A 26,861-nucleotide genomic window follows, 5' to 3' on the forward strand; every position below is an offset into this window, starting at 1 on the left:
TAGAACGCAAAATATTATTTTGAAAACACATTTTAGAGCCTCTCATCACTGAAACTGTCCCATTTCACAGAAATAAATCAACTAAAGAGTAAGAGAGACATTTTTATGAACAACTTACTCATGCAGTACAGTACACAATCACTATCGGCTAGTTATAGCCTGGATGCACTCAGTACAGACCCGTCTTCAGTGAGAACTATCCAAATTGGCTGTGTTTCCCATCAAACAGTGTACTCTTAGGTGGGAAGTCGCCCTTGTTGCAGTTGTCCGAGTCGCAACAAAAGCTGCAGATTATGCTGGCGCCAGATGGAGCAGACGTGTGGTCCAGCATGTTCAGACACAGATCCGTGTCTGATGTCTGCAGCCACCACTTGCTGTAGCAGGTGGCCTCGTCAACACAGCTGAATAGTGAGTGAGTGAGTTTTATATATTTGTACGTATCATATAATATTTAAAACGCCATCCCTATTTTCATATCTCCATATATGGTCCATCAATAAACCACAGGTAAATAATGTGTGAATACATGTAACGTATTTTTATTGAATCAGCAATATTCAAGCTATATGGCAGTGATCTGCAGATAGTGATTAAATTAAATATTATCTGGACCAGACAATCCAGTGATCAACAGCATGTGCATCGATCTACTCAAATGGGAACCGATGACATGTGTCAACCAAGTCAGCGAGCCTGACCACCCGATTTCGTTAGTCGCCTCACACGACAAGCATGTGTTACTGAAGATCAATTCTAAAAAGGAATCTTCACGGGTAGATGACACTGTATATAGCATGATGACAGTGAATTAGTAACAGCATATGGTTTTATTCGTACACTTGGTCCGGTCTAATAAAGTCATGTATGTCGGTCGCGCAATTTTGAACCAGAACCGGTTATTGCATATGCGCTTGTCACCGGAAGTCAGGTAACGGTAGTAAGCTGGGCCCGTCTGGCATATCGCAAGCTGACGTGCGCAAAGGGAGCCGTAAACCAGCTTAGTGCCGGAAGTAACTCTCGTGAGGTATACAGGCCCTACTATCACGAGTTGTCCCCAGACTGATTCTTGGCCTGTCCTCACCATACAGGTTCCACTATGCCTGACGTTACACTGTGCTCTGGTTGACATTGACAGACTAGTCAAAGCTGCGATTATCCCAGATCAGTGATATTTCACGGCATCAATCACTATGTATCATATCCCGGCTGGGATCCGCTGAACAAGGGTTCCAAAACCAGAATGGCCCTGATGCACTCACCTCTTCCTAATTGTCCTGGTATACTGGATGTCGTCTGTGATCGTCGTCAGACAGTACCCGGATGCACACGTCATGGGATGCTGAATGAAGGGACAACCATTGCTGCAGTCCCAGCACGTGGTAGGACCTAGAATCAAAGAATGGGTAGGTGATAGTCATGATGTTACTTCGGTCGATTGTGCTTGTCCTTTAACACTCACACTCAGCATTATTCCAGCTATTTGACGGTGGTCTGCAAACAATCATGTCTGGATCAGACAACCCAGTGATTGACGGCATGAGCATCTATCTATGCCAAGTTGATCCTGACCACCAGATCCCGTCAGCTGCTTCCTACGACAAGAATAGGTTTCTGGAGACTCTTGTTTGGTCTGTACTTGGAAAATAAATAATCGGCTTCAAGATCAGTCTCTCCGTCGAATGAATTCCAAACCTCCAGCAGAGCCCACCAAGGTTGAGGTGCTATATTGTGACTATCCACACACACAAACACGAACGTAAGATTGGAATGGAGCTGTGTCTGAGTATGGCGGAACGGTATATCAGTTATAAGGAAAACATTAGGGTTGGGTAATGCCAAAAGTTTCAAACTGCGATATATTGTGATATGTGATATACCCTTTGCTTTCTTTTGAACTAACGCCACTGGTCACTATCAGGACTTAATTGCACAAGAAAACCATTGAATATTTTTTTCAAATTGTAGACTTTGCTTTGAAGTTTGGAACTCGAGAAAAAGTATCTGCAGCGGAGTCCACCATTTTGGTTTCTTTATCCTTAAAACGAGTTTTGAAAGTAATGTAGATGTATTTTTTATTTATCGGGTTTAAAAACCACACAAATGCAATCCATATGACCACTAAACATTCTGAACACTACTAGTGTATAAATACACAGTTTTGACGAAATCACAAAAAAACCGATGGTATCGGGTGATCGGTTCCGTGTATCGCAATATATCGTACTGTGAAGTTTGAATAGCGATCTACCGGTTCACCGTAATTATCACCCACCCTTAGAAAGAATAGACTGTATATTGGGAAACTGAGCTGCAACATACTGACGTGCCTATAATGTGATACACACTGCGAAGTATTGTGTGTACTTCCTGACACTTATACCTAAATATATTATTTTCACGTCATCCATGGACATTGACTTATTTACAAAACGTACTTACTTACTATACGTTTTTACCCAACATACAGCATCCCAGAAAACATCATTGCAATACGTATCGTTTTAAAAGCGTATTGTGGTTCACCGGTATGCCCGTAGACTAACGCTTAGTCTCCGAATACGCACAGTTTTGATTGTAACAAATAAACCGATTTAAACTGAAAAGGAGCCCCAGGCTGATCCGAGATTCGGAGAAATCTAGACTTGCTTCATTTAGGGCTTTAGCATTGTCGGGAGATCTTGGCTTTACAGAACATAATATAGTACAAGGACTATGAGGCGGGGCCCCGTTTCACAAAACTCTCGTAAGCCTAAGGTCTCGTAACTTTTCTCGTAGCATTCCTACTTCCTATGTTACAGTATAGGAGGTACGAATGCTACGAGAAAAGTTACGAGACCTTAGGCTTACGAGAGTTTTGTGAAAGGGGCCCCAGATTAGTAAACATGTAGTATCGGACAGTCCCATGACAACGTGTCGCCGGGTGTGGGAGGCTTGTTCGATCCCGATCAGTTAAACCAGTGGCTGATATCATGCACAACAACCCATGACCTGCTTGCCAGCTTGACGGATTATTGATTATACTTACCTTTGCCACTTGATGTTGGCTTGGCCGAGGAGTTTGCAATTGATGTATTCGCTGCTGTCACACTTGTTGGAGCATTTGTTGTTGTGGACGTTTTTGGCGTTTTAGATGTCGTGACACTCGTGGATTTTTCGTGGATGGTTGAAGATGGTGATGGTGTTGTTGATGCACTTGTAATAGGTGGTGTAGTAGACGGTACCGAAGACGTTGTGGATGTAGCGGTAGTAGACGGTACCGAAGACGTTGTGTTGAAGGAATTCCTGGACGTCACCGCAGTAGACGGTACCGAAGACGTTGTGTTGAAGGAATTCCTAGACGTCACCGTAGTAGACGGTACCGCAGACGTTGTGTTGAAGGAATTCCTAGACGTCACCGTAGTAGACGGTACCGCAGACGTTGTGTTGAAGGAATTACTGGACATCATAGTAGTAGACGGTGCCGTAGACGTTGTGTTGAAGGAATTACTGGACGTCACAGTAGTAGACGGTACCGCAGACGTTGTGTTGAAGGAATTACTGGACGTCACCGTAGTAGACGGTACCGCAGACGTTGTGTTGAAGGAATTACTGGACGTCACCGTAGTAGACGGTACCGCAGACGTTGTGTTGAAGGAATTACTGGACGTCACCGTAGTAGACGGTACCGCAGACGTTGTGTTGAAGGAATTACTGGATGTCGCCGAAGTAGACGGTGATGTAGGAGCTATGTTGATGAAATTACTAGGTAATGAAACTGGAGACGTTGTGAAACGTTGTTGCGCGTGTGCGTGTGTGCGCGTGTGTGTGGTGGGTGTGTGGTGGGTGTGTGGTGTATGATGTTTTTGTTAAAGAAATAGTACGCACTTAAAATTAATCAAAACTTGAAACTCTTGCGGCGAAACTGACTTACTCAACCATATGTGGGCCTACCTGTTATCGTGATGATGTCGTACTGAGCGAGGTTGGATGGTGTGGTGTTCTCGTTACAGGGTGTAGCCGGAGACGAGTTGTTACAACACCATCTTCGGGGGATGGATTTTGTAAAGGAGACGACATATTAGTCCAGGGTAAGAAAACAGCTAGTCAAAGAGGCAAAACATTAATTTAACCAACAGACAACGTCGTCACAGGAATGACGCTTGGTCAAAAGTCAGGCTGTGAAGGGATAGCACCGTGTTAAGAGCCCATTTCTAATGTCCACAAACGTGATATTGTTTGATGACATCAAACGGTATTTTGTTCACCCGCTCACTCGGGGGCAGAGATCGGCTATCGGACACATACACAGTGTACACTGTATACAGTGAGGCAGGGTCATGTTGCGATTAAGACACTGTGTCATGATTTTCAGAGTGCTAAGAGAGCCGGCAATGGTTTTGAGTTTATGCTAATGTATGGCAATGTATCGTCAAGCTTTGAAAATTTAGGAGCTGGATCGATTCCCCACATGGGTACGATGCGTGAAACGTTCCTTACGCCGCCCATAGCCACATTGATGAAATAATGCCGAAAGGTAGCGAAAATGTCACAAAAGTATTCTTTATTTGTTATAACATCAACATTAACATCCAGAACTGATCTGTGATCCACATACCTGCACAGCAGCCCGTGACTACTTGGGTGTATGTTGGTCAGGTTGGCCATGCACTCAGTCTGGGTTCGAGTCTGGATCCACCAGTCGGAGTAGCATACAGTGTCACTTACGCATCTGAAGTTAACATAGTATGTCGTGAATAATCAGAATAGAAGAATTGAACCAGTCTTCAGCAACCTATGCTTGTCCTTAGAAGCGACGGACGAGACCTTGTGGTGAGGTGAAGGTGACGCAACAAATTCAGCTCAGCAACTTCTAAAATACCTCTAAAACAGTCTAGTGATGAGGTCCTGACTTAACTGACACATGCTATCGTATCCCAACTGCGTTGATCGATGCTCATGCTGTTGATCACTGGATTGTCTAACTCGAATACTTGAAGACCGCCGCTATATAGCTGGAATATGGCGGCGTTAAACAAACAAAACAAAGTGTGAAAAAAATAAAACAATTTCGAAACTTGTAAAGGTTAGTAAATTGTTCTCAAAGAATCTGGAAAGCTGAAAATCACAACATGGCAGCTGCGTAATGTTCATACGGTCGACCTCATCTTGACGTCAGCTGTGATAGACCCATCCCGGAGGTTTCGAGTTACATATAGCGTCACAAAAGGGCGATAACTCTACTCACTGTTTAGTGACAACCTTGTTCCCCTTCACATCAACCTCCAGCGTGTTCATGCAAAAAGGCTTGTCATCCGGGCAGTCAGCCAAATCTGTGACGTCACATGTCGTGACGCCGTCATCCACACATACCTGACACCGGGTCTTTACTAGGGAGCAGAAACAGTGAGTGAGACTAGTTAATACGCCACATTCAGCGATAGTCCAACTATATAGCGTCGATCTGTAAATAATCGAATGTGGATCAGACAATCCAGGAATCGAACGCATTAACATCAATCTGGGTGTAGAAAGGAAAATAATTATTAACGTCACACTTTCTACTTTTTTACACAATGATTTGGTTGACACATTTCATCGCATCCCAAATGCGCAGAACGATGCTCATACTGTTGATCACCGGCTGTGTGTGGTCAAGACGCCATATGGCTGGAATAGTGCTTGGTGCGAGGTTAAAAATCAGTCAAACCAAGTCGACCCTCTCCAATCGGCGGATAAAGAATTCCAAGAGTGCCTAGTTCGAACCCAATGCAACTGACAGCCCGCCGGTGCAATCAGTGGTTATGGGTAGTGGACCTGCATATTATACATGTACACAACATTAGGCACGTGCAAAACACGGTGAATGTGTATCCGATCTTGAACAACACACCTTTCAGTGTTCTCAAAAACAAAAAATGCCCGAAAAAACATTTTCGGCTGAGGTCGATAAGAATGACATTGAAAATTTGCCAAAGCAATATAAACCTGTATGGCAAACACTCCAAATGTACTCAGTCTGTTTTCGTATTGGAAACGGAATTATTTTTAAAACAGTTCAGCTTTTAATATGATTATGAAAGGACCCAAAATTTGGTTTGCAACACTCTACGGGCCTGCAGTAAGCGAAGGCGATAACAGTCTGTAAACTCCCACTGGAGCAACTGTCACGTAAAACTGGGTCCTTGTCTACTCTATTTCTCGTTGGCAGCGCTCAAACGGCAGTTAGTACTCAATGGCGATCTCTTTTTAGAAAGAAAATGAGAGTCTCCCTGCATTTGTTAAATTAAAATTGATTTGATACGAATTATGTGAGCGGAGGCTGTTGTTTCAATTACTTTCGTCCAAAATAAAACTCTCCAGGTTCAAATATGGCTCCACTTTTTCAAGTGGACTGTCAATATGCCAGTTGGAATTAAAATGTACCACTTATCTGAACAGTACGTACATGTCATACTCTCACGCATGCGTCATGGGAATAATGTTAAAAAGACATCGCGTGGAGATTCGGTGCGGTTGGGCCCCATAACGAACACGTATTGTGAATGATCTGTCCCATGAAGTGTAAATTGTCACCACTTCAACAGAGAGGTCGCGTTTGGACAATTCTGAAGACAGTTTCAGATTTCGTTCTCTGTATTTAGCAGTATGTTTGGACTTATATACACGTCAGCCTTGACTTTAGAATAAGGTTCGTCTTGATGCCTGTAGGATAGAGTAAACAGGAATCCCTGGATCTGTATGGTCCCTTTACATAAACGACAATGGTTTGACGACCACAGAAAGTGTTACATAACTGTGACGATCGTAGGTTACTGACTGTAAATGTGCAGGAACAAAACTTTACACTCCCTCGGTAGCACAGATTGCTTATATAGATCAAGCACTAGCGATGTCCACATCTATCTGTGGTTTAGTTTGATGATTCTGGTAATGGACACAATTATTAACTGTACGGCAAAAGAAAGTGTTCTCTTGAAAATTGCATTGACCCAAATGTGCAAACGTTACACGTGTGAAAGCTGTCAACGAAAGGACACACTTACATAAAAATATAGAAAATATTTTATTATTATTTTGGGTATTTACCCAGGATCACTCGAAGGATCAAAATACATACATTAAAAGTATTTTTGCATAAAATTGTTGGTTTACATTTTTACCATTTACCGCGTTATTTCCACAACAAACACACCATGAATTATTCCCCTTGCAATATCACATCTCTGGTGATGCTGATAAACGGTGACTTCATTTGCCATTGGACTTCATCGGACCGGGCCTAAATTTTCTTATCTCTCTTAGTACAAAGATAAGTTAATGTTAACGTATGGCACTTACGACTATGTCCGAAACTCTGGGCCCTGTTTCACGTACATGTAGGTGAATTTGCTGTCCAACGCAAATCTGCAATCCCCGTATCAAATTCACAGCAATGGAATAACCATCTGTTATCACTATTTTCATTTTAGTCCAGCTACATGGCGGCAGTCTGGACTAGACAATCCCGTGATCAGTCAACGCGCATCGATCTACGCAAATGGGATACAATGCCACGTGGCAACCAAGTCAGCGAATCTGACCACCCGATCCCGTTAGTCACTTCCTACGACGAACATGGGTTACTGAAGATCAATTCTAAACCAGGGTCTAGACTTTCGATGCTCTGTTAGCGCTACGATGTATGTGTCATACGTTAACGTCAACTTACGTTTATCTTAGCGGTAAGAGAGCTTCGAAAACCTAGGTCCAGATCTTCACGGGTCCGATGAAGATAAGGACTTTAAGAGAAGTAGATACATCTAACTGGATTTATTGAACTGCCACATGTGGAGAGCTATTTAACTTCGTTGCTATTAATAGCTAATCTGTGATAATCTCGTTGAACCGGGCTCTTTTAACCTGGACATCTTCCGATTCAGTTATGAGTAAATGAGTGACTGACTTTAGTTTTAAGCCGCTGTTAGCAATATTCCAGCAATATCACTGCGGGACACACCAGAAATGGGCTTCAGACATTGTGTCCATGTGGGGAATCGAACCCACGTCGTCGGCGTGACGAGCGAACGCTTTAGCTACTAGATTATCCCAACGCCCGATTCTGTTACAAACGTGTATGTGTATACAAACGATTTTAACTTATGACACTGATGAATATAGTGTGAGTGATACCGATCGGCTACGGGATGTCATTGTCAGAATACCGTCTGGTGCGTTAAACCTGTACTAAAGCATTTTTTGTAATACGTGTTCTCTCATGTCCATCATAGAGTATCACTTAGAGAGTCTATCATAAACTGTCCATCATAGAGTATTACTTAGTAAGTCTATCATAAACTGTCCATCATAGAGTATTACTTAGTAAGTCTATCATAAACTGTCCATCATAGAGTATTACTTTGTAAGTCTATTATAAACTGTCCATCATAGAGTATTACTTTGTAAGTCTATTATAAACTGTCCATCATAGAGTATTACTTAGTAAGTGTATTACAAACTGTCCATCGTAGAGTATTATTTTGTAAGTCTATTATAAACTGCCCATCATTGAGTATTACTCAGTAAATCTGTTATAAACTGTCACATGAGACATACCTAGCTTTTGCGTAGTTGTTGTTTTCGTAGATGTTGGTGGTACTGTAGTCGTTGATGGCACTGTAGTCGTTGATGGCACTGTAGACGTTGATGGCACTGTAGACGTTGAAGGCACTGTAGTCGTTGATGGCACTGTAGACGTTGAAGGCACTGTAGACGTTGAAGGCACTGTAGTCGTTGATGGCACAGTAGAGGTCGAGGGCACTGTAATTGTTGATGACACTGTAGTAGTAGTTGCGTGTGTTGTAGACACTGGCGTTGTAGGTACAACATGCATGTGTTAAACGCTAAACACTGTAAGGTCTTATGTGAATTATTCCCTGCTCATGACATCAGTCACTTTAACAATATGAACACAAAGAAAATGTAACACTACCTGTCGTGGTGATGTCGTACTGTACGAGGCTGTGTGGTTGAACGTCACTGTTGCAGGAAATACCGGAAGATGTATCGTTGCAGCACCATCTAGAGTAAGTGAGTGGATCAGTGAAACATCAGCAAATCATATTTGTCATGGGAAATGGGAATATAGTTGGGGAAGGTCGTCCAAAATGATACTGACGCAGTGATACTGACACATCAAGGAACATAATCCGCGAATACCTAGTACATGTTTAACTCTACACAACACAAGTCCCTTTCACAGGATGTCTTTGGTTTTATGCCCCTTTAATATATTCGAGCTAATACACGCCAGAAATATTAGGAAAGGTGTCACAAGAAATGGTCTTGACTCTTTGTACCATGCGGGAGCGAACCCTGTTCTTCGGTGTGACAAGCGAATGCTTTAACCGCTCGGCTAACCCGCCGCCCTTAAAAAAAGTGCTTTTCGAGATACCTTTATGATTAGTAAGCAGTGGTTCGTTCGAATAAAATGCCAGCATTAACATAACTTTATTATTTTCTTATTTAGAGCATGAGAGAGGTTTGCCTCGTATTCAGTCTATCAAACATTCCATTTATCACTTTTCAGGTTAGATTTTGCATCAATACATTTAGCCATATGTATAATGATTGTAATCATACTTGCAAAGCAGCCCGTGGCTACTGGCGTGTATGTTGGTGAGGTTGGCCATGCACATAGTCTGGGTTCGAGTCTGGAGCCACCAGTCCGAGTAACACACCGTGTCACTTACACACCTGTATGATTAACATTTAAGTCTTCATGTGAAACATATACACAATATATCAATGTCGAGCGCTACGTAGACTGAACCAGAAAGTGTTGAACTTTCTTATCTGTAATAGTTCCTTAAAGATTTTATAAAAGTTTATCAGCTTACAGGTGTGGAAATAATGTTTTTTTCATCCCAATTATAATTGACATGAGAGTATTACATATAACTGTAAACAAAGTTATCTATTAGCCCCATTCAAGTTCTCCTTACAGCACTCCCAACACTGCTGTCAGCTATAATTAGATTTATTAACAAATACAGCATCTCGTTACACAGAGATGAATCTGTATAAGGTATGCGTCTGTTTGTGTAACAGAGAACTAGGACTGGACGATTTTACCGGTATACCGGTATATAGCAATATGCTTTTCAGACGATACGTATTGCTATGTTTTTTTCTAAGAACAGGACTCACGATATGGCTGCAATGTTGCCGATGTGACGTTAAATATTAACTCACTCACTCACTCTAAGAACAGGTATATTCAAAGAACATACATGAAGTTTGGAGGATTATCTTCATGGTTTGAATTAAAATCTAACTCTTTCATTCACAACTAATCGTTTCCTTCGTTATTCAATGACGACATACTGTAATGCAATAAATTGTATAAAAAAAATAAAATAACTACGCAACCTAACTTTGAGATTGTTTTTATTAGAACCATAACCTGTATGTTTACGGACTTATAGTGTAGAAAATCGGATTGACATGTTCAATTAGTGTCACTAACTGTCAAACACTTATTAGGTCTCAATATATTGCAGTACGTATCGTAATACGGTGCTTGAATCGCAAAATATTGTAGTACAATTTATTTGCCAATGTACAGCCCTACATAGCAGAGAGCAATACATTCGTTACCCTCTCGGAAGGGACCAATACCGTACACTACGTATATATCTAACACACTTATTACGAACTGACGGATATACCGAACTTTTGTTTGGTTTTTGTTATCGACTCGGCCACTGACTCTATATTTCAATCGAAATGTGTGAAACGAATACGATCATTAAGACCTAATTCTAGCGGTCCTCTGGAGTTTGTTTTAATTGCTGTTTACTGGCTATTGGTGTGTCGAACTTCGGCTATATTTTACATGATATATTTATTGTCTGTATGTCACTAGAAACCTTATCTTGCACTGTAATTTTGATTGCATATTGGACTCTTCTCACTCTTTTGTGACAACCCTGTTCCCCTTCCCGTCAACCTCCAGCGTGTTCATACAGAAGGGTCTGTCATCCGGGCAGTCAGCAAAATCTGTGACGTCACATGTCGTCACGCCGTCATCCACACATACCTGACACCGGTTCACTGAAATTTATGATTAGTATATTTTTATTTATTTTCCTTTGTTTTAATGACCTTTTGCGATTTTTGTTTACAAAAAGAGCAGATTTGTCATATACTGTGAGGACAACTTAAGGTTTTGTTTTAACTTCCATAATCTGAACAATTTCTGAAACTGAATCCAGGGTCGATTCGTGGTATGATCTCTACACGGGCATATATTTTCTTGTGTTCCCTTCACGAGGAAGAAAGATTGACAAAGCGGCATACTATCCCATTCGTTCCTTCACTCGCTCACGCATTGTACCAACATTAAATAGAGAAGTTGTTCATCCATAAAGTTTGTCCTTATCTATTATATAATAATTCCTTTACACACCTCATAGTAGCCATCTGAAAAAGTTACTACCTGAACGCTCTATTCAGAATCTGATTATTATTATCCCAGATAACCCAAGCTGCCTGAACGTTATTGTCACCTGACTTCATCCAACTGTTTAGACATTTTCTGCTGGGTCTTCATCCAACTGTTTAGACATTTTCTGCTGGGTCAGTGGAGGCCATTTTGAAAAAAAAACGCACTTGCCTATGGTGAGATCACACGTATCACATGTGCTTCGTTGTGCAGAAGGAGTGAACTCCGGGAAACTCTCGGGAGTTAAGCTGTCATCCAATGACACTCCGAGCTCTCGGAGATTCGTGACCTGAGCTCTACGCCTAGGATGTCAGCCTTTCAATAACGTACAGCAAAAGTCCTCGGAATTAATGCATTTCCTAACTTCGGTTAGTGTAACTATAAGTGCGGGAACAGGTCTTTTGTAGACACTTGAATTCCTTACCTTGGGAAGATGGAGTTTATGAAAATAACCACGTACCCAACTTCGGTGTTGTCGTTGTTGTTGTTGTTGTTGATGCCGTGGTTGTAGAAGGCGCTACAACAACAGACAACAATTTTTGGATATGCCTTAGAAGGAGAATATTTGTCTTGAATAATGATGAAATCCAGATCATGCCGACAATATCTTTTTCTCATCTGTTTCTATGAATCATGTTTCATAATGGTTCTTTTGATCGTGGCTTGCCAAAATATGTTCGCTACATTGATTCGTTAAAATAGTTGATAAATTTCAAAATGTTTTGTGGGCATGCAATAGTGCATGAAATGATGTTTCGTGAACGTGTAAACACATTGATAGATTTACATGTTGTTGGGATGTCGTACTGCACGAGTTTGTCTGGTTTTACGTTGCTGTTGCAGGTCGTCCCCGTTGACGTGTCATTACAGCACCACCTGGAGAGTAGATATGAAACCTCGGATAGACGCAATTACACTATTGTCAGATCTTGTATAGTAGTACAAACCAGCAGCAGCAACAACAGTGCTCCATGAAACAATGATGTTTGTCTTTCGTAAGGGGCAGTGTAGTCAGTCTAGTGGTTAAAACGTTCGCCCTTCACGCCGAAGACCCGAGTTCGAGTTTTAAAGGCGGCGTAGAACTACACTCAGCCAATGTCATAGCGGCGGTGTTAGTGGCATGTGTGCGTAGCGGTATAGGTAGGAAATGATAACGTGTAGCTTAATTAGTAGTTATATCCCAGGATCTGTGCTAGTCATGGGTTTCGATTTCCAATTTTGATTCTTCGTCTCAAAAACACACGAACACGAAGTTGTCGCCAAACTAAGAACTTAAATGGCGCGGTGGGGTAGCAGAATGGTTAAAACGTCCGCTTCACGCTGAAGACCGGGTTCGATTCCCCACGTAGGAACAACGTGTGAAGCCCATTTCTGTCCCCCGCCGTGATCTTGAGGGAATATTGCTAAAAGCGGCCTAAAATCATACTCACGCACCCACGGCTGAAATGCGAAATGAGCAGAATGAAAGCGTGAAGTGGTAACAGTTAACTGACATGTAAAACAACAATCAGTATTCACTGAACCTACTTGCAGAGCAGCCCGTGGCTAGTGGTGGGAATGTTGGTTAGGTTGGCCATACACACAGTCTGGGTTCGAGTCTGGAGCCACCAGTCCGAGTAACACACCGTGTCACTTACACACCTTGGTAAAAGAAATCACACTGTTGATTGCAATTTATTGATTTCACGTCACAAGTTCGTGTTCAGTTTCAACAACAACAGGCAGGGTAAATGTTGGAGGGATTGTCGACGTGAATCATATTATAAACGTATGGACTGAAATGAGTACATAAAAACACGGGTGATGACGTTGATGTTAATCTTGCTGCCATGAGGTGAAGTTTTCTTGATGTGATGCCTACGGCTGTCGTATTGTTGATCAAAGCTATTATATCTGTGATGACTTTCTGCTAATGTTATGTTTAGGTAGGCAGTATATGAATGGTATACATGTACTTATGAACAAGGCTGGTGTCGACAGCTCTGCATGACTGCAATGTTTGGAGCTAACTTTGGGTGTCTCCACGGTGTATTGTTGGAGTAATGCTAAAGTCGACATTACCATTTATTTGTGACTCGACTCACTCTTTTGTGACAACCCTGTTCCCCTTCCCGTCAACCTCCAGCGTGTTCATACAGAAGGGTCTGTCATCCGGGCAGTCAGCTAAATCTGTGACGTCACATGTTGTCACTCCGTCATCTACACATACTTGACACTGGCTCTTTCCTTAGGAACAGAAGGTCACTCAGTTGTACATATATATAGAGAGAGAGCTTTGATGTTTCACGTTCATTGTGCGAAATAGTATCCATTTGTTTAGCCAGTGCATTTGTTAGCATGCTTGAATGTTACATGACTCGCGGTGGCTGAGCGGGCTAGACGGCTGACGATTAGGTGCCTAACTCTGAAGGTGCGGGTTCCAATCCCGGATTCAACCCCAAAAAGTACTAGAATTTGTACTTTACTTTAAAAAAAAGTGAAATCCCAAATATGGCATATGTTGTATGTATCTGATGTGGTTTAAATAGTTATATCGTGATATAGATGAAATGCAATAGGCACTTTTTCTGAAAATACCAGTTTTGTTTCCTTTCTACAATGAACACTCTGTCGCAGCTGTGGGGTAAGTGACACATTGCTCACCTGTTGATGATGTTGTTCCAGCAGTTGTCAGTGTTGAATGTGAAGTCGATGTGGATTCAGATGTGCTCTTCTTGGTCGTACTCGCTAAGGTTTAACAAATATTCATATCGTATACTCAATTGTACTAACTGCCCTGCTTGAATGGCGATTAACGAATGTCTTCTTCATCGAGATGAAAATATTAAACCTCTACCAAGAGGGTAATTAGTCTGGTTTACCTTCAAAAACAGACTGCATTTAATACAGAACGCAAACGGTGAGAATAATTGTATAAGGGGATAACTGAAAATCATGTTACGTATCTCTTCACAATGACTTCAAGGGGCTCATCATTAAATATTCTTGATGTGGGTGGAGTTATAAATATAATATAAAGGAAACACCAATTTAGGCTTGCATTTATATAAACATTATCAAGGTCTGGCTTCTGTAACCTGACACCTCGAACAATGTTACAGTTTGATTCAAACATTTGAAATTTACACTGCAGAGGACCTTATGCAAGGTGATTGTGTTAGTTAGAAACTCAGTTTTCACGGTTGGAAGTGATTTCACTTCAGGCATGTAACCGAATGAATGTAAATGATGCAGAGTGTATATGATGGAGTTTAGCAAACTGGTGACTGATAGTGCGAGGAACGATTACACCGTGACAGGGTATTGTGTCGTAAAATCACTTGATTCCGCCAGGGCTGTACGAGCACAACCACGGAGTAGTAAAGTCGCATTCTTTCTGGAATCCCCAAGAGGACACGTCTGGGGTTAGTGAGAGAGTCGTGTTTAACGTCATCTTATCATTATGTCAACTATATCAAAGTCTAGTTGATTATTGTAAAGACATAATGTTACAGGTAATATTTAAGGTTACATTGCTTATACTATACTAGTCTTAAGCTTCCCAATATTGAGCAAATTCTATATTTTGGGGCATAGATCTCCCCTGCTTGCAAAACCTATCTGCCCTGTGTACTTGAACCTAACAACTCACGCACATGTAGAAGACGTTGCCGATGTAGAAGGTGTTGTTGTCGTAGTTGCAGGTGTAGAAGGTGTTGTTGCGGTAGTTGTAGGTGTAGAAGGTGTTGTTGTCAGGGAGGTTTGTGGTACTGTCAAATAGAGGTTTATTCTTTCAACAGTTTAATAGAAACGGTAAACGTTTTATGGTGCATCACTGTCGGTGCTTGCAAATATTAAAATACATCTGCACACACTCGGCGTCGTCGTTCCACGTCTTCGGGCCTCAAGATTCATTATCCACATCGTGATTTCCAAACTGTCATTAAGATACAGGGCCCATAAGTAGTCGACAGCACTTCGCGAAACCTTAGTACTTCCGCTGACAAACAACGTTTCATACATTTTTGAATGGTTTCGTGGCTGTCAGCTGACAGAAAGGAACCGATAATTCTTGCAGGTATAACAAACCTGAGACCTAACCAACCCGAACTACTATGACTGTCAACAGCTGTGCCAGTCAAGCATGGATGTACACTTGGGCCGGTCTTGTAAGGTCATATCTAGCGGTGGGGCAATTTTGAACCAGTTCAACTGGTTCACTTGTCACCGGAAAACTGGTACCGCTAGTAAGCTGGGTCCGTCTCGCATGTCGCAAGGGAGCCGGGAACCAGTTTAGTACTGGAAGTTGCACCTCGCAAGACTTACAAGCCCTATTGCCTGTACAGTTCAGTCACCATACTTATTGCCAGTTGTGTATCAGTTCTACTAGAATCCGTCTGGAAAATGACATGATATATAACAATGACATAATAATATAATAACCTAATGCTTAAATTGAGATCACTAGGAGGAAACACCAAACTCGGGGCGATGAGGTAGCCTTGTGGTTAAAACGTTCGCTTGTCACGCAGACGGCCCCGTTTAGATACCCCAAATGGGTACAATGTGTGAAACCAAACTAACTAACCTTCATTTATCGATGGTGGCTTAGGTTGTGTAAATTCGCTGGAATCTCCGATCTAACACTAGGTCAGCTTTTAGATTAAAATTAAGTTATATCTTATCAAATTTATACACTTAGTGTTTGCCTAAGGAAAAGGGAAAGGTTCACCTGTGGGCAGGGCAGCAAACATGACAAGATGTGAGGGTACTAGTGCCGGAAGTTTGTTGCAGTACGCGCTGACGCCCACTGCCCGGCAGCAATAGTGACAAGAAGAGGGTCGACTTCCGGTAGAGGTCAAAAGGTCATCCCGGAAGCACTCCTGGTTTGTGGATGTTTGTTGCCACCAAAGTTTATAGCACTCACTACGGTCTGCGCAGCTGTGGAAACAACGTTCATTTCCTACACTGGTCACTTGTAGATGATAATGATAATAAATGCTGAATGTGAACGTGTTATACGCCTTTTCCATGCTCAAGGCCCATGCTCAAAGCGCTAACAAAGTGGGTGGATAGTTTACATATATACAATGAATCTTGACCAATCGTTTGAAATTATTTGGAGTGCATGGGGTAAGAAGTTCTTTAAAGTATTCCGAACCTTCGCCATTGTGGCATTTGTACACAAAGCACAATAAGGTAACGTCAGTTCTTGATTTAACAGGAATCAGTGGAGGTTTTTTCATGTTATGTGGGAGCGCTTAGAAGTTCTGCTTATGGTTCGGGTGGTGAAGGGTTAAACAAAAGTGGTGTTGAGTGCCTTCAAACCGAACTATCAGACACCGTAATATAACTGGAACACTGTTGAAAGCGCGCTAAAAACCCAACCCAATCTGAATCTAATACATGTGAACCAAAATAGTTATATCAGCCAAGCGTGGGGTGGATTTATCATACGCGTTATTTCAGCTATGTTGCAATTCCACTCGGTTCGTTTCGTTTGTTATGCATTTATCACATCTGTATCAGTTCTTTCGGGTTAGTAAAATATCTGAAGGGTTCTTGTCCTGACCAGTTTGGAGAAAACTTCACTTATATTCAACTCTGATAGAGTGAGTCTGGTTTTTGCAATACCTCACTTCTTTTGAATCCATTACATTGTTTTTCTCTTTAAAATCACATTTCTTTTCAACCATCAGCGAGAAAGAGAGCCAAACTCACCTCTTTTCAACCCTGTGTGAGTCTGAGTTAAAGAAAAAAGTACATACATCTTTTCAACCTCCAAAGAGACTGCTCAGTTTAAAGAAAAACCTCACCTCTTTTAAGCCTGCATGAGTTTGTCTCATTTGGAAAAATAGTACCTCACTACATTTCAACCCTAGCCACGAATATCAGCAACATTGTAGCTAAAGGCAGCATTTACTCACTCACTCATTCATTCATTCGTCCATCCGTATTGAATTGAATTTTTCCGTATTGTTTTTAACCCTGCACGAGTTCGGGTTAAAGAATAAGAAAACCTCACCTCCTTTCAAACTTGCACGAGGTTGTCCGGATTAAAGACACAGCTCACCTCTTTTCAATCCTGTACGAGCTACCCTGACTGTAGTATGACGTCATACAGTAGGGCGTTGTCCCCCCGCAGACCCGGTGCTGACTTCCAGGGTCACAGTGCAAGCCCTTGGTGGGGTCCTCCACGCACTGCATACACACCGTCGCTGAGAACAACAGTGAAAGCAGCACAATATACATATAATCTCTTATATTGCTTTGATATATGCAGCTGTGAAGATCCGAGTTAGAATTGGTCTTCAGCAACCCATGCTTGTCGAAAGAGGCGACTAAGGGGATCGGGTGGTCTGACTCACTGTCTATGCTCATGCTGTTAAGTCTGGAGTTTGGTCCAGGTTCGATTATTTACAGTCGGCCGTCATAAATGCTGAGTGTGGAGTTAAACAAGAAACACACCTTTATCTCGGCGCAATAATAGTAATCGAGTCTGGACTAAGACCCTTATTCTCGAAAGATTCGTAGCCGTACGAATTCCTAACTTCGATCGTAGCCAATGTGTTGAGAATGGTCTTAAGAAGTTCATAGTTCTACGAACGTTTGGAGAATAGTTAGACAGATACGCCACTGCTAGAATGATCAACACGCAGCCACGCTAGCATACAATGACACGTGGTCAGTCAGATCACAGAGGATGACCACCAATCCCTATTGGATTCTATTTCTGTGTCCAGCATCATCTCCGATGTGTTTGTAGCGAGAGTGTTCACTTCTGTGACACTTGTGGGTTTCAGTTTAAAATCATACATCTGACCCGAGGGCCAGGCTCACTTCTGAAGATCTGACACATCTCGCCGGAAGGCTGACGATATCTCGCGGGAGGCTCCGACACATTCAGTCGGAAGCTCCGACATATCTCGCCGGAAGCACCGACACGTTTCACCGGAAATCACAACCAAGACGCTAATGAGAATACAGCACAAGACATGTCATGCTTCTTGGAACTTGCATAAAAGGTAAAAGACTGGTATGTCTGCCTCAGATCCTATTATATGTGAACATGCCGCCGTGAAATAGCAAACCATTAACTATAAACATTTTGTGAACCTCATGGTTGATGTACTTTTTAAATCTACAAAAAACACAAAACGGCGAAAGCATACTCAGTCACCTAGTGCGTGCGATAATGGACATGCATTTGGTAATAAATCACTTTTTTGCATTACATTAGCTGAGATCAGTGACATTATTTATATATAGATAGACAATTACAAGTCACCTGACGAACAAAGTCACCTTTGACATTTGCTGTCCATAAGGGTGATTCACACGAGGCTGGAGTTTTTGTACGATTTAGTTTGATTACATGGTGTATTTTACTGTGTAAAGATATTAATATTGAAACAAATTTAGATGTCCAGTCGAAGTGAACTTCGGCTCAGTGTTATTCGTTACACTGCTTATACCGAGTCTAACAAGCGGATGCAGATTTTCGTGTGATGAGAGATCAGTGTCAGAGACCGGACATTCTTGTTAGTGCTGCCGAACCTTAAACAGTAGCCTTCGTCAGATTGGTTAAATCCGTTCTGCTCGCATTTGATTGGGCGGTCATAGGTCACTCAAAGGTTACCTGACGCGACGGTCTACTAGGGTCTTAGACTCAGTGTAGCAGCGTAAGGAATAATACCGATTGAGCTAATACGTTTACTTAAAGTGAAGATGCCATGAAGGTCAGAAACGACAAGGTGTATAAAACACCCACTGAAGTGTAATGTCGCGGTCCACTAAAGTTTAGATATTTCTTTTTCGAAAACTTAGATATGCCGGCCTAAAGGATTCGCTTGTATCGGGGATTCAGAATCCTTGTCGGTACTGTATCAAGAGTGAAAGAACTGATATATACACATGCACAAAAGTTCAGCGCCACCCATTAGTTTTGTGATCTGCTACTACGGAGACTCAGTGGTAACTGTCCTGACGAGATCTATGCCTGTCATTGACATCACTGGTTTGATTATGGAAGGCACCTAAACGGGTGATGACGGTGTGATGACGTCCCATTTGCCTTGCAGTGGCCCTGCATGACACGCCAACATTTTTCATGCCTATTATCTGCCATCTCTCAGCGGTAGTTAACTTTCTCCTTACCATGACTGATTTTCTAACTCTAAAGAGAAACAAGTGTGCGAAACTCGATTTTCAAGATTCAGTTGGTATTGAAATGGAGTTGCACATGGAGAATGTTTTCCTTGTCATATCTTGACAATCTTAGGTTCAAGAATCTATGGAAGGCTAATTCAGTCATAAACATTTATAGTTTGTATTTCTGATTTTCAGTGGTGGAATCAAGACACTATGAAAATAGTGGTGCTTAACTTTTGTGCCTGTGTATAAATGAAATTTTACTGCGACTCACTGTACAGTTAATCGCTGATTGTCTGGACTCGAATATGACTGCCAAATAGCTTAAATATTACTGAGTATAGCGTTAAACAGCAAACAGCTAAATGAGTTTCTGTTTTATATGACATTCAACTAATGCGTGGGCTTGATAGGGTAGCGTCATAATTTAAAGCGTCCGCTCGTCATGCCAAACTCCAGTATTCGATTCCGCACGTACATACACTGTTTAAAGTCCACGTGTGGTGTCCCCCGCCATGATATTTCAGGAATATTGCTTAAAAGCGGGATAAAACCATACTCTCTCACTCAAACAACCAACCAATTAATATCCTCACCGCTAGGAAGTGGAGTGTGGTGATGTACGCCATGTGTACTCCGGTGGTAGTGGGGGTGGTACGTCGTCACGGGATGATGCGGGGTAAATGGTACACTTCTTGTTGTCAGCTTTGTTGTTGCAGCTGACGTTGTCTTCGGTGTTGTAGATATTGGCTTTGGTGTTGTTGAAGTTGTTGGCGCTACTGTCGTTGTAGCAGTTGTTTGAGGGACTTGCAAAATGAGAACTGACTTCATTTTCAGAGTATATTAGGTGTGATTTTTTCAACAGTAAAATATTTTAGCCGACTATTACGAACAATGAAGTGGAAACTTTCTTTTCAACTTTATCAAACGAATCCTACAGGCTAAAACAATATATAATTACCATCTTACCTCACACATAATGTCGTTTTCTGATTAACTGAGCGTTCAACTATTACTTTCAATGTAACCGCTTACAAGTAACATTTTCAAGATTACTGTGGAAATTCATTTGGTGCTTCGTGTTAGTAATTCTTTATGCCGAATACCTGAGTCACGTATGAGTTACAGATTTACTGTGAATTACAGATGGCGTATACAAATCGAACGAAGGGAGATAACTCTAAATTCGTTTTTCTTTCTGTCAGTAGTGGTTAATTGCCTTACTCCGGTACCCCTTGTTATGATCCGATACCCGAGCTTCAAAATTAACATTGAGGCGACCATGGGTTGATGAACCCTCTATATCATAAACAAACATAGGGGACATAAGCATAAACTCTCATCTTACCGCGCATATAAATGCCCTTTTTTGATTGGCTGACCGCTCCTCAGTCAACGTTATATATAGTCACTGTCCTACCCAAAGATCCATGCGGCGAGCCAGCATAGTATCTCTGCCACAGGCCAGAAAGATGTGAGTATTCGTCATATCTTACACAGTTCAGTCAACATAATGTACAGATTTCATAGCTGTTTTATTTTTTATGAGTCTACATATCTAATTAAACATCTTTGTTAAAATGGTTCAGGTTCACTGTGAAATTATCCTAAAACTTGTAACACTATTTCGATTTGCGTAGCGACCCTTTGTTCACATGGGTTGTATGGCTCCACGTGCTGTCATCGAAGCCTAGTGGATAGCAAACGATGCGGCCGGTTTGAAATATAAATATGTATTGTCATAAACCTTACTGATGCAGTTGTAGAAAAATATTAACGTAACAGTGTAAAACATTATGAAAACCTCGTCGAATCGCTTACCTTATGTCAGTCTCAGCATATGACTGAATGTGCGCATTTGTTTACAAACAAGAGAAAAGTCCGGTCATGTGATATACAAATTAGTCTGTGGCAGTGATGTTATGCTAAGTCATCGCTGCGCCGGAGTGTGCGTTATAGTCAATGTACCCCGCTTACAAGTGAGTAACATTTTCTATGTACCGCGCCTGGAATGTGGCGATGGTTACAAAATGGTTTGTGCCCGTTTTTCAAACATTTCTAAATCAACATTGAGGTGTTCGACAAGATAATATATTTGTCACTGGTCCCTCGGGGCGAAGGGGTTGATGTACCCTCCATGTTAATTTGTTTATGTTCCAGGAACGTAGACAAACATCGTGTCCAGTGAACAATATATAATGTTACCCTCGTGACCAGTTTACCATCGAGCCACGTCTTATATCGTTGTGTATTTTAATATTATTTTCATAACCCAGTTACATCGGTCAAAGAATATACGCATCTTGGCTAACAATTTATTCACAGCATAGAACCGTGCCTTTCGGAGTTGACAGCTTTCTATGATTCTGCCCTGGTCTTCTTTAGTAAGCACCGTGAGTGAAAGTTTCACAGAGTAGTAAACATCTAAACCAGGACACTACAGGTTTCCCACCAGGCATGATGTTAGATTCCCAAGACCCTGGTTGGATTCCCCACATGGGTACAATGTGTGAAGCACATTTCTGGTGTTCCCTACCGCGATGTGACTGGAGTGTTACTGAAAGTGGCGTTAATTAAGACTCACTCATTCACTCATTCACTCACCTACGACAACAGTGTCAGGAAACTGGAGCAGACCTGTTGGCCAGTTGTCATCATTACAATGTCTTCCCGCGCAACACATGCTGCACGTGGTACCTGTTGCTAGGCGACCAGATCCGACAGCCGTTTGGCTGCAGGCTGAATTTTGACTCGTTCTCTCCCACCAAAGGTTATGGCAGGTATCTCTAGAGGCACATCTAAAATGAAACAGACATTTATTTTCAATTGTATAGTGTTTTCTGACTTCAGTCTGAGAGAGAGAGAAAGAAAGAAAAGAGAGAGAGAGAGAGAGAGAGAAAGAAAGAAAATCCAAAATCACTGGATCACTAGCTTGGCACCTTAGACAGCTCGATCATCTCGCTCACTATGCCTACCCTCTACTGCTGACAGAGACGAGAAACAGACTCACTGTTTTGTTATTTTTACACCGCCTCCATCTGCTGTTATTGTATTCATACAAAAAGGGGCCCCCTTATTAACTGTACAGATCGTGGATGCACGGCTGTCGTCTCTATGCATCTTGCACATGTTGCTTGGGTCATTGTCGTCACATATGCGGCAATACGATGCTGGAAAGTAATAGAACATATATTTGTTGCTTTAAGATTAACATTAATCGAGCCTGGACCAGACAATCCGGTGATCTACATCATGAACATCGGTCTATGCAGTTGGGGTGCGATGGCATGTGTCAACCAAGCCAGCAAGCCTGACCGCCCTACCCCGTTAGTCGCCTCATACGACAAGCATGGGTTATTGAAAATCAGCTCTAATCCGAATCTTCACGGATTCTGAAACTATGTGGGTAATCGGGCCCAGATCATCGGCGTGACGAGCGGACGCTTCAACCACTAGGCTACCCTACCGCCCCTTACGGCTTGTACCCTGCAAGCATACTCGACATGTATGAGTAGTTTCTCAGTCATGCTTTGAATGGTCACGAATGCATGTCATCATGTATTCCTATTGTATATGCAGCATATACACTCCGCGATATTCCAGCAATATAAAACGGCAAGTTGTTAGTGATATATAATCCCACTAATATTCTATACCATCAACCATCTGTGTTGGTGACTGTGCTTGTCGGAAGAGGCGACTAACGGGATCGGGTGGTCAGGCTTGTTGACTTAGTTGGCACATGTCATCGATTCCCAATTGCGCAGATCGATGCTCATGTTGTTGATCACTGGATTGTCTGGTCCAGACTCGATTATTTACAGTCCGTCGTAATATAGCTGGAGTGCGGCGTAAAACTAAACTCACTCACTAACTCACTCTGTGTTGGTTTTGTTTGTATGTTTGTTTGTTATTTACCGCCGCACAGAGCAATATAACAGCTATATGGTGGGGGTCTGTAAATAGTCCGGACTGGACCAGACAGTCCAGTGATCGACACCATGAACATCGACCTACGCATCTGAAATCCTCCAGTCAAATCAGTCGATTCTTACGACAAGCTTGGGTTGCTGAAGACCCGAACCTTCACGGGGTCCCACTGACAGGCTCCGAGTTATCTGTTTGGAAGCTGTTCTCGATGTTTCAGATATCAATTTCCGGCAAGTCGTAATAAATAACATGTCTTTTATTGTATCAGTAGAAAGCTAAAGTGAACACATATGCTCCCAATATATATAAAATATACGCCAAAACATTCTCGAACATGTGACATTGTGTCTTTAAGGACGACGTTAACACGTAAAGTTTCAGACCTGGGCGATTACTGACGGCAATGATTGTATATGATTACAGGCAATCGACGAGTGTTGTATCCGGCAATGTATTAATCCAGTTGTGTTCGCTTGGACCGGACACCGCGCGGATTAACAAGGTTCCATTGTACATCCAATGATAATTATGTAAATATTGTTACCTCTGGTGTTCAAGGGGTCGCCTCCTAGTAAGAAGGGATCTACCGAGGGGATCAAATTGCAAGCTGAAACAAGGTGAGTATTTATATACCAACATCTTCAATGCTACATTACTACATTAAGACCGATAATAAATAGTGAACTAAGCAGAGCTATACAGAGAAGAAAAGGTAACATCTGTGTCTCTGTGATTCATGAAAATATTGACTTCGTCAGGTGAAATAGTGAAAAATACTTTAATACGCTTTTATTTTGTATCTTGATGCCAAAGTGACTCTGACGACTGTCCAAGTATTCGGTCGTTACAATTATCAACATCATGTGCACAAAATAGTTCCTTGTTGAAACGTGAACAAATAAAAAAAATAAATAAACGCAGCTAAAAACATATAAATGCAAACTTAAAGATGTGTGCGATTCACCAATGAGAACGCGCATTAATTCAAGTAGCATGAAATAGTCACAACGTACCGATTTTTCACTGTAGGCGATTAACGAGGACAAGGGGAGATAATTATAGAGCAGAGTTTATGCCATGTGGTTATAACGTTGTACAGAGGTGTAAGATTTGGTTCTTGTTCAACTCGGCACTCAGCAATGTTCCAGCTAAATCTGTATATAGTCTAGTCTGAACCAGACAATCCAGTGAGGTAATTTGGACACTGAAACCTCTGTAACATGTAAAACATTTTTGCACAGTGGATATACATCTACTTTTGGCCTGTGCTCGAAAAAAAACCTCGAGTTGGAAGACAAATAGATTGCGTTTGACGTACCCAGAAAGATAGGATCGGTGTGCACTGAATGACATGTTTCATGGTCACCGTGACCTCAGCGTGAGTAAAAAACTCACATAAAAAACAAGTACGATACTATTATGTCATATGCGACTGAAAAAAATACTGACAGTTCAAGAATTCAAAATTTCAAGATATTACCATTAGAACGCAAACCTTTCGAAACGTGAATATTATTATTATTATTTTTTAGACATATATATGTAATATTTTCAGTTTAAGAAAACACGTGGTTAACTGAACGTCTCTCGGCGACAGTGGCATGTTGATAAAATGAACATAACTCACCGAGGATGCAGGCAAATATCCTTGGAATCATCATAGAGTGTCGTGATCAGCTTCGTTCAGGCGTAATGTGACAAAACGTGACGAAAATTCCAGTGTCGCTTATCACCATTTCGTAAGATAACGCCACGGTGTAAGACCAATGGCCTAATGGCACCAGATAATGCCTCTGTCGTCATTGTTCTTCAGGTCATTGTTCCTTCAGGTCCTTCAGGTTATTCGTAAGAGGCGACTTACAGGATCGCTGAGCTATTGATGCACGTCATCGTAGCAAACCGAAAATAATCGATGCTCCTGATGTCAGTCACTGGATTGTCTGATACAGATTTCATTATTTATTAGTACAATAAGTGTGTTAAATAACAAAGACACATCGGCTTCTAGGATTCAGTGAGAGACAGCACGGATCCTATCCCATTGGGTCTGGCACAGATTCATTTTGATTTATTTCTGAAATGTTTGTATTGAATTGCACGCCTTTCAGCAAAATATCGACATCAATCAACAAAACGGTGAATCACCAACTCAGCGATATACAACACTTCACTAAAACATGTTTGTTAGATGAATGAACTGAACATATATCAGTACTAGTTGTTAGAATTCTTCGGCCGGTTTAGATAAGCCAGGGACGAGGAGTAGCCTTGTGGTTAAAGCGTTCACTCGTCACGCCGAGGGTCCAGGTTCGATTCCCCACGTGAGTCTAATGCGTATAGCTCATTTCTGGTGTCCCCTGCCATGATGTAGCTGGAGAATTGCTAAAAGCGGCGTAAAACGAAAATCACCCACTTGATAAATCACTTTCCACTTACGCAATCACATTCATCTGACAACCCTAAACCGACAAGGAGGAACTCGTCATCGAGTGATTTTAAGACTGCTTCAACTAACGACTAACGCATGATCAAGTGCGCTGGGTTACATCCGCTTTGTGAGTGAGCGTAGTTTTACGCGGCATTAATCGCCGACCCGGAGGCCAGGCGCCGGTTGTTGCCGTATCGGGCCAAAAGTTTCAAACATTTGCAGGTACTTGTGACCTTCAGTAAAAGTATCTGTCATCTTTTTCAGGTGGAATCTTTCCTTATTTTATTCTTTATTAACGTTTGGAAATTATCCATGATTCTTCATGTCACGATAAGCTACAGCTTCACTTCCTGGTAGTTCAGCGCTTTGCGCGTACGAATGTCAACATCAGTCTTTACAAAATATTAGGGTCAAGGATTCGATAATTGATTTTGTATAAACAGTGTAATAGTGCACAGTGTAGTCTATTTTGATTTTATTAGCTTGAAATGAGCCTGAAGATGTTATTCAGTGTGGGAAGAAACCCCGAACCAATGATGTCTCAAACATCGGAGAATCCTGCCAAAAGAGTATGGTGCTGACAGTAGTCAGATTAATCGGGATTCAAACCCAGGAACTTAGGTTCTTAGTGTACCCACGGGACGTTACTCTGGTTTGTTTGGTTATTGTTTACCGCCGCATACAGACATAATTCACCTATTCCCCGAGAGTTTGTCAATAATCGAGTTTGGGCCAAACAATTCAGTGATCAACATCATGAGCATCGATCTGGGATACGATGACGTGTGTCAACCAAGTCGGCAAGCCTGACCACCCGATCCCGTTAGTCGCCTCACACCGTGATATAGCGTCATTTGACTAGTCATGATAGTGGTAGATATTCAATACTGACTCACTCACCCCTAACTCACT

At 41.8% G+C, this 26,861-nt stretch overlaps 1 protein-coding gene across 1 annotated transcript; it reads right to left on the minus strand.

The window, feature by feature from the left end:
* On the minus strand, positions 1-25,230 carry LOC137273636 (uncharacterized). Its single transcript, XM_067806402.1, has 23 exons — positions 25,149-25,230; positions 24,066-24,128; positions 22,602-22,761; positions 22,196-22,389; positions 20,188-20,397; positions 17,514-17,658; positions 16,173-16,381; positions 15,097-15,210; positions 14,105-14,188; positions 13,546-13,687; positions 12,989-13,102; positions 12,249-12,337; positions 11,922-11,978; positions 10,932-11,070; positions 9,598-9,711; positions 8,948-9,036; positions 8,572-8,775; positions 5,225-5,366; positions 4,595-4,708; positions 3,931-4,022; positions 3,026-3,724; positions 1,260-1,386; positions 1-401 (listed from the first exon to the last, which is right to left on the minus strand). The coding sequence occupies exons 1-23, from the start codon at positions 25,180-25,182 to the stop codon at positions 197-199; spliced, it is 3,540 nt and encodes a 1,179-aa protein (XP_067662503.1). The 5' UTR covers positions 25,183-25,230; the 3' UTR covers positions 1-196.
* Positions 25,231-26,861: the final 1,631 nt, after the last annotated feature.

Source organism: Haliotis asinina, chromosome 2 (assembly GCF_037392515.1).
Source record: "Haliotis asinina isolate JCU_RB_2024 chromosome 2, JCU_Hal_asi_v2, whole genome shotgun sequence".
Taxonomy (NCBI): Eukaryota; Metazoa; Mollusca; class Gastropoda; order Lepetellida; family Haliotidae; genus Haliotis; species Haliotis asinina.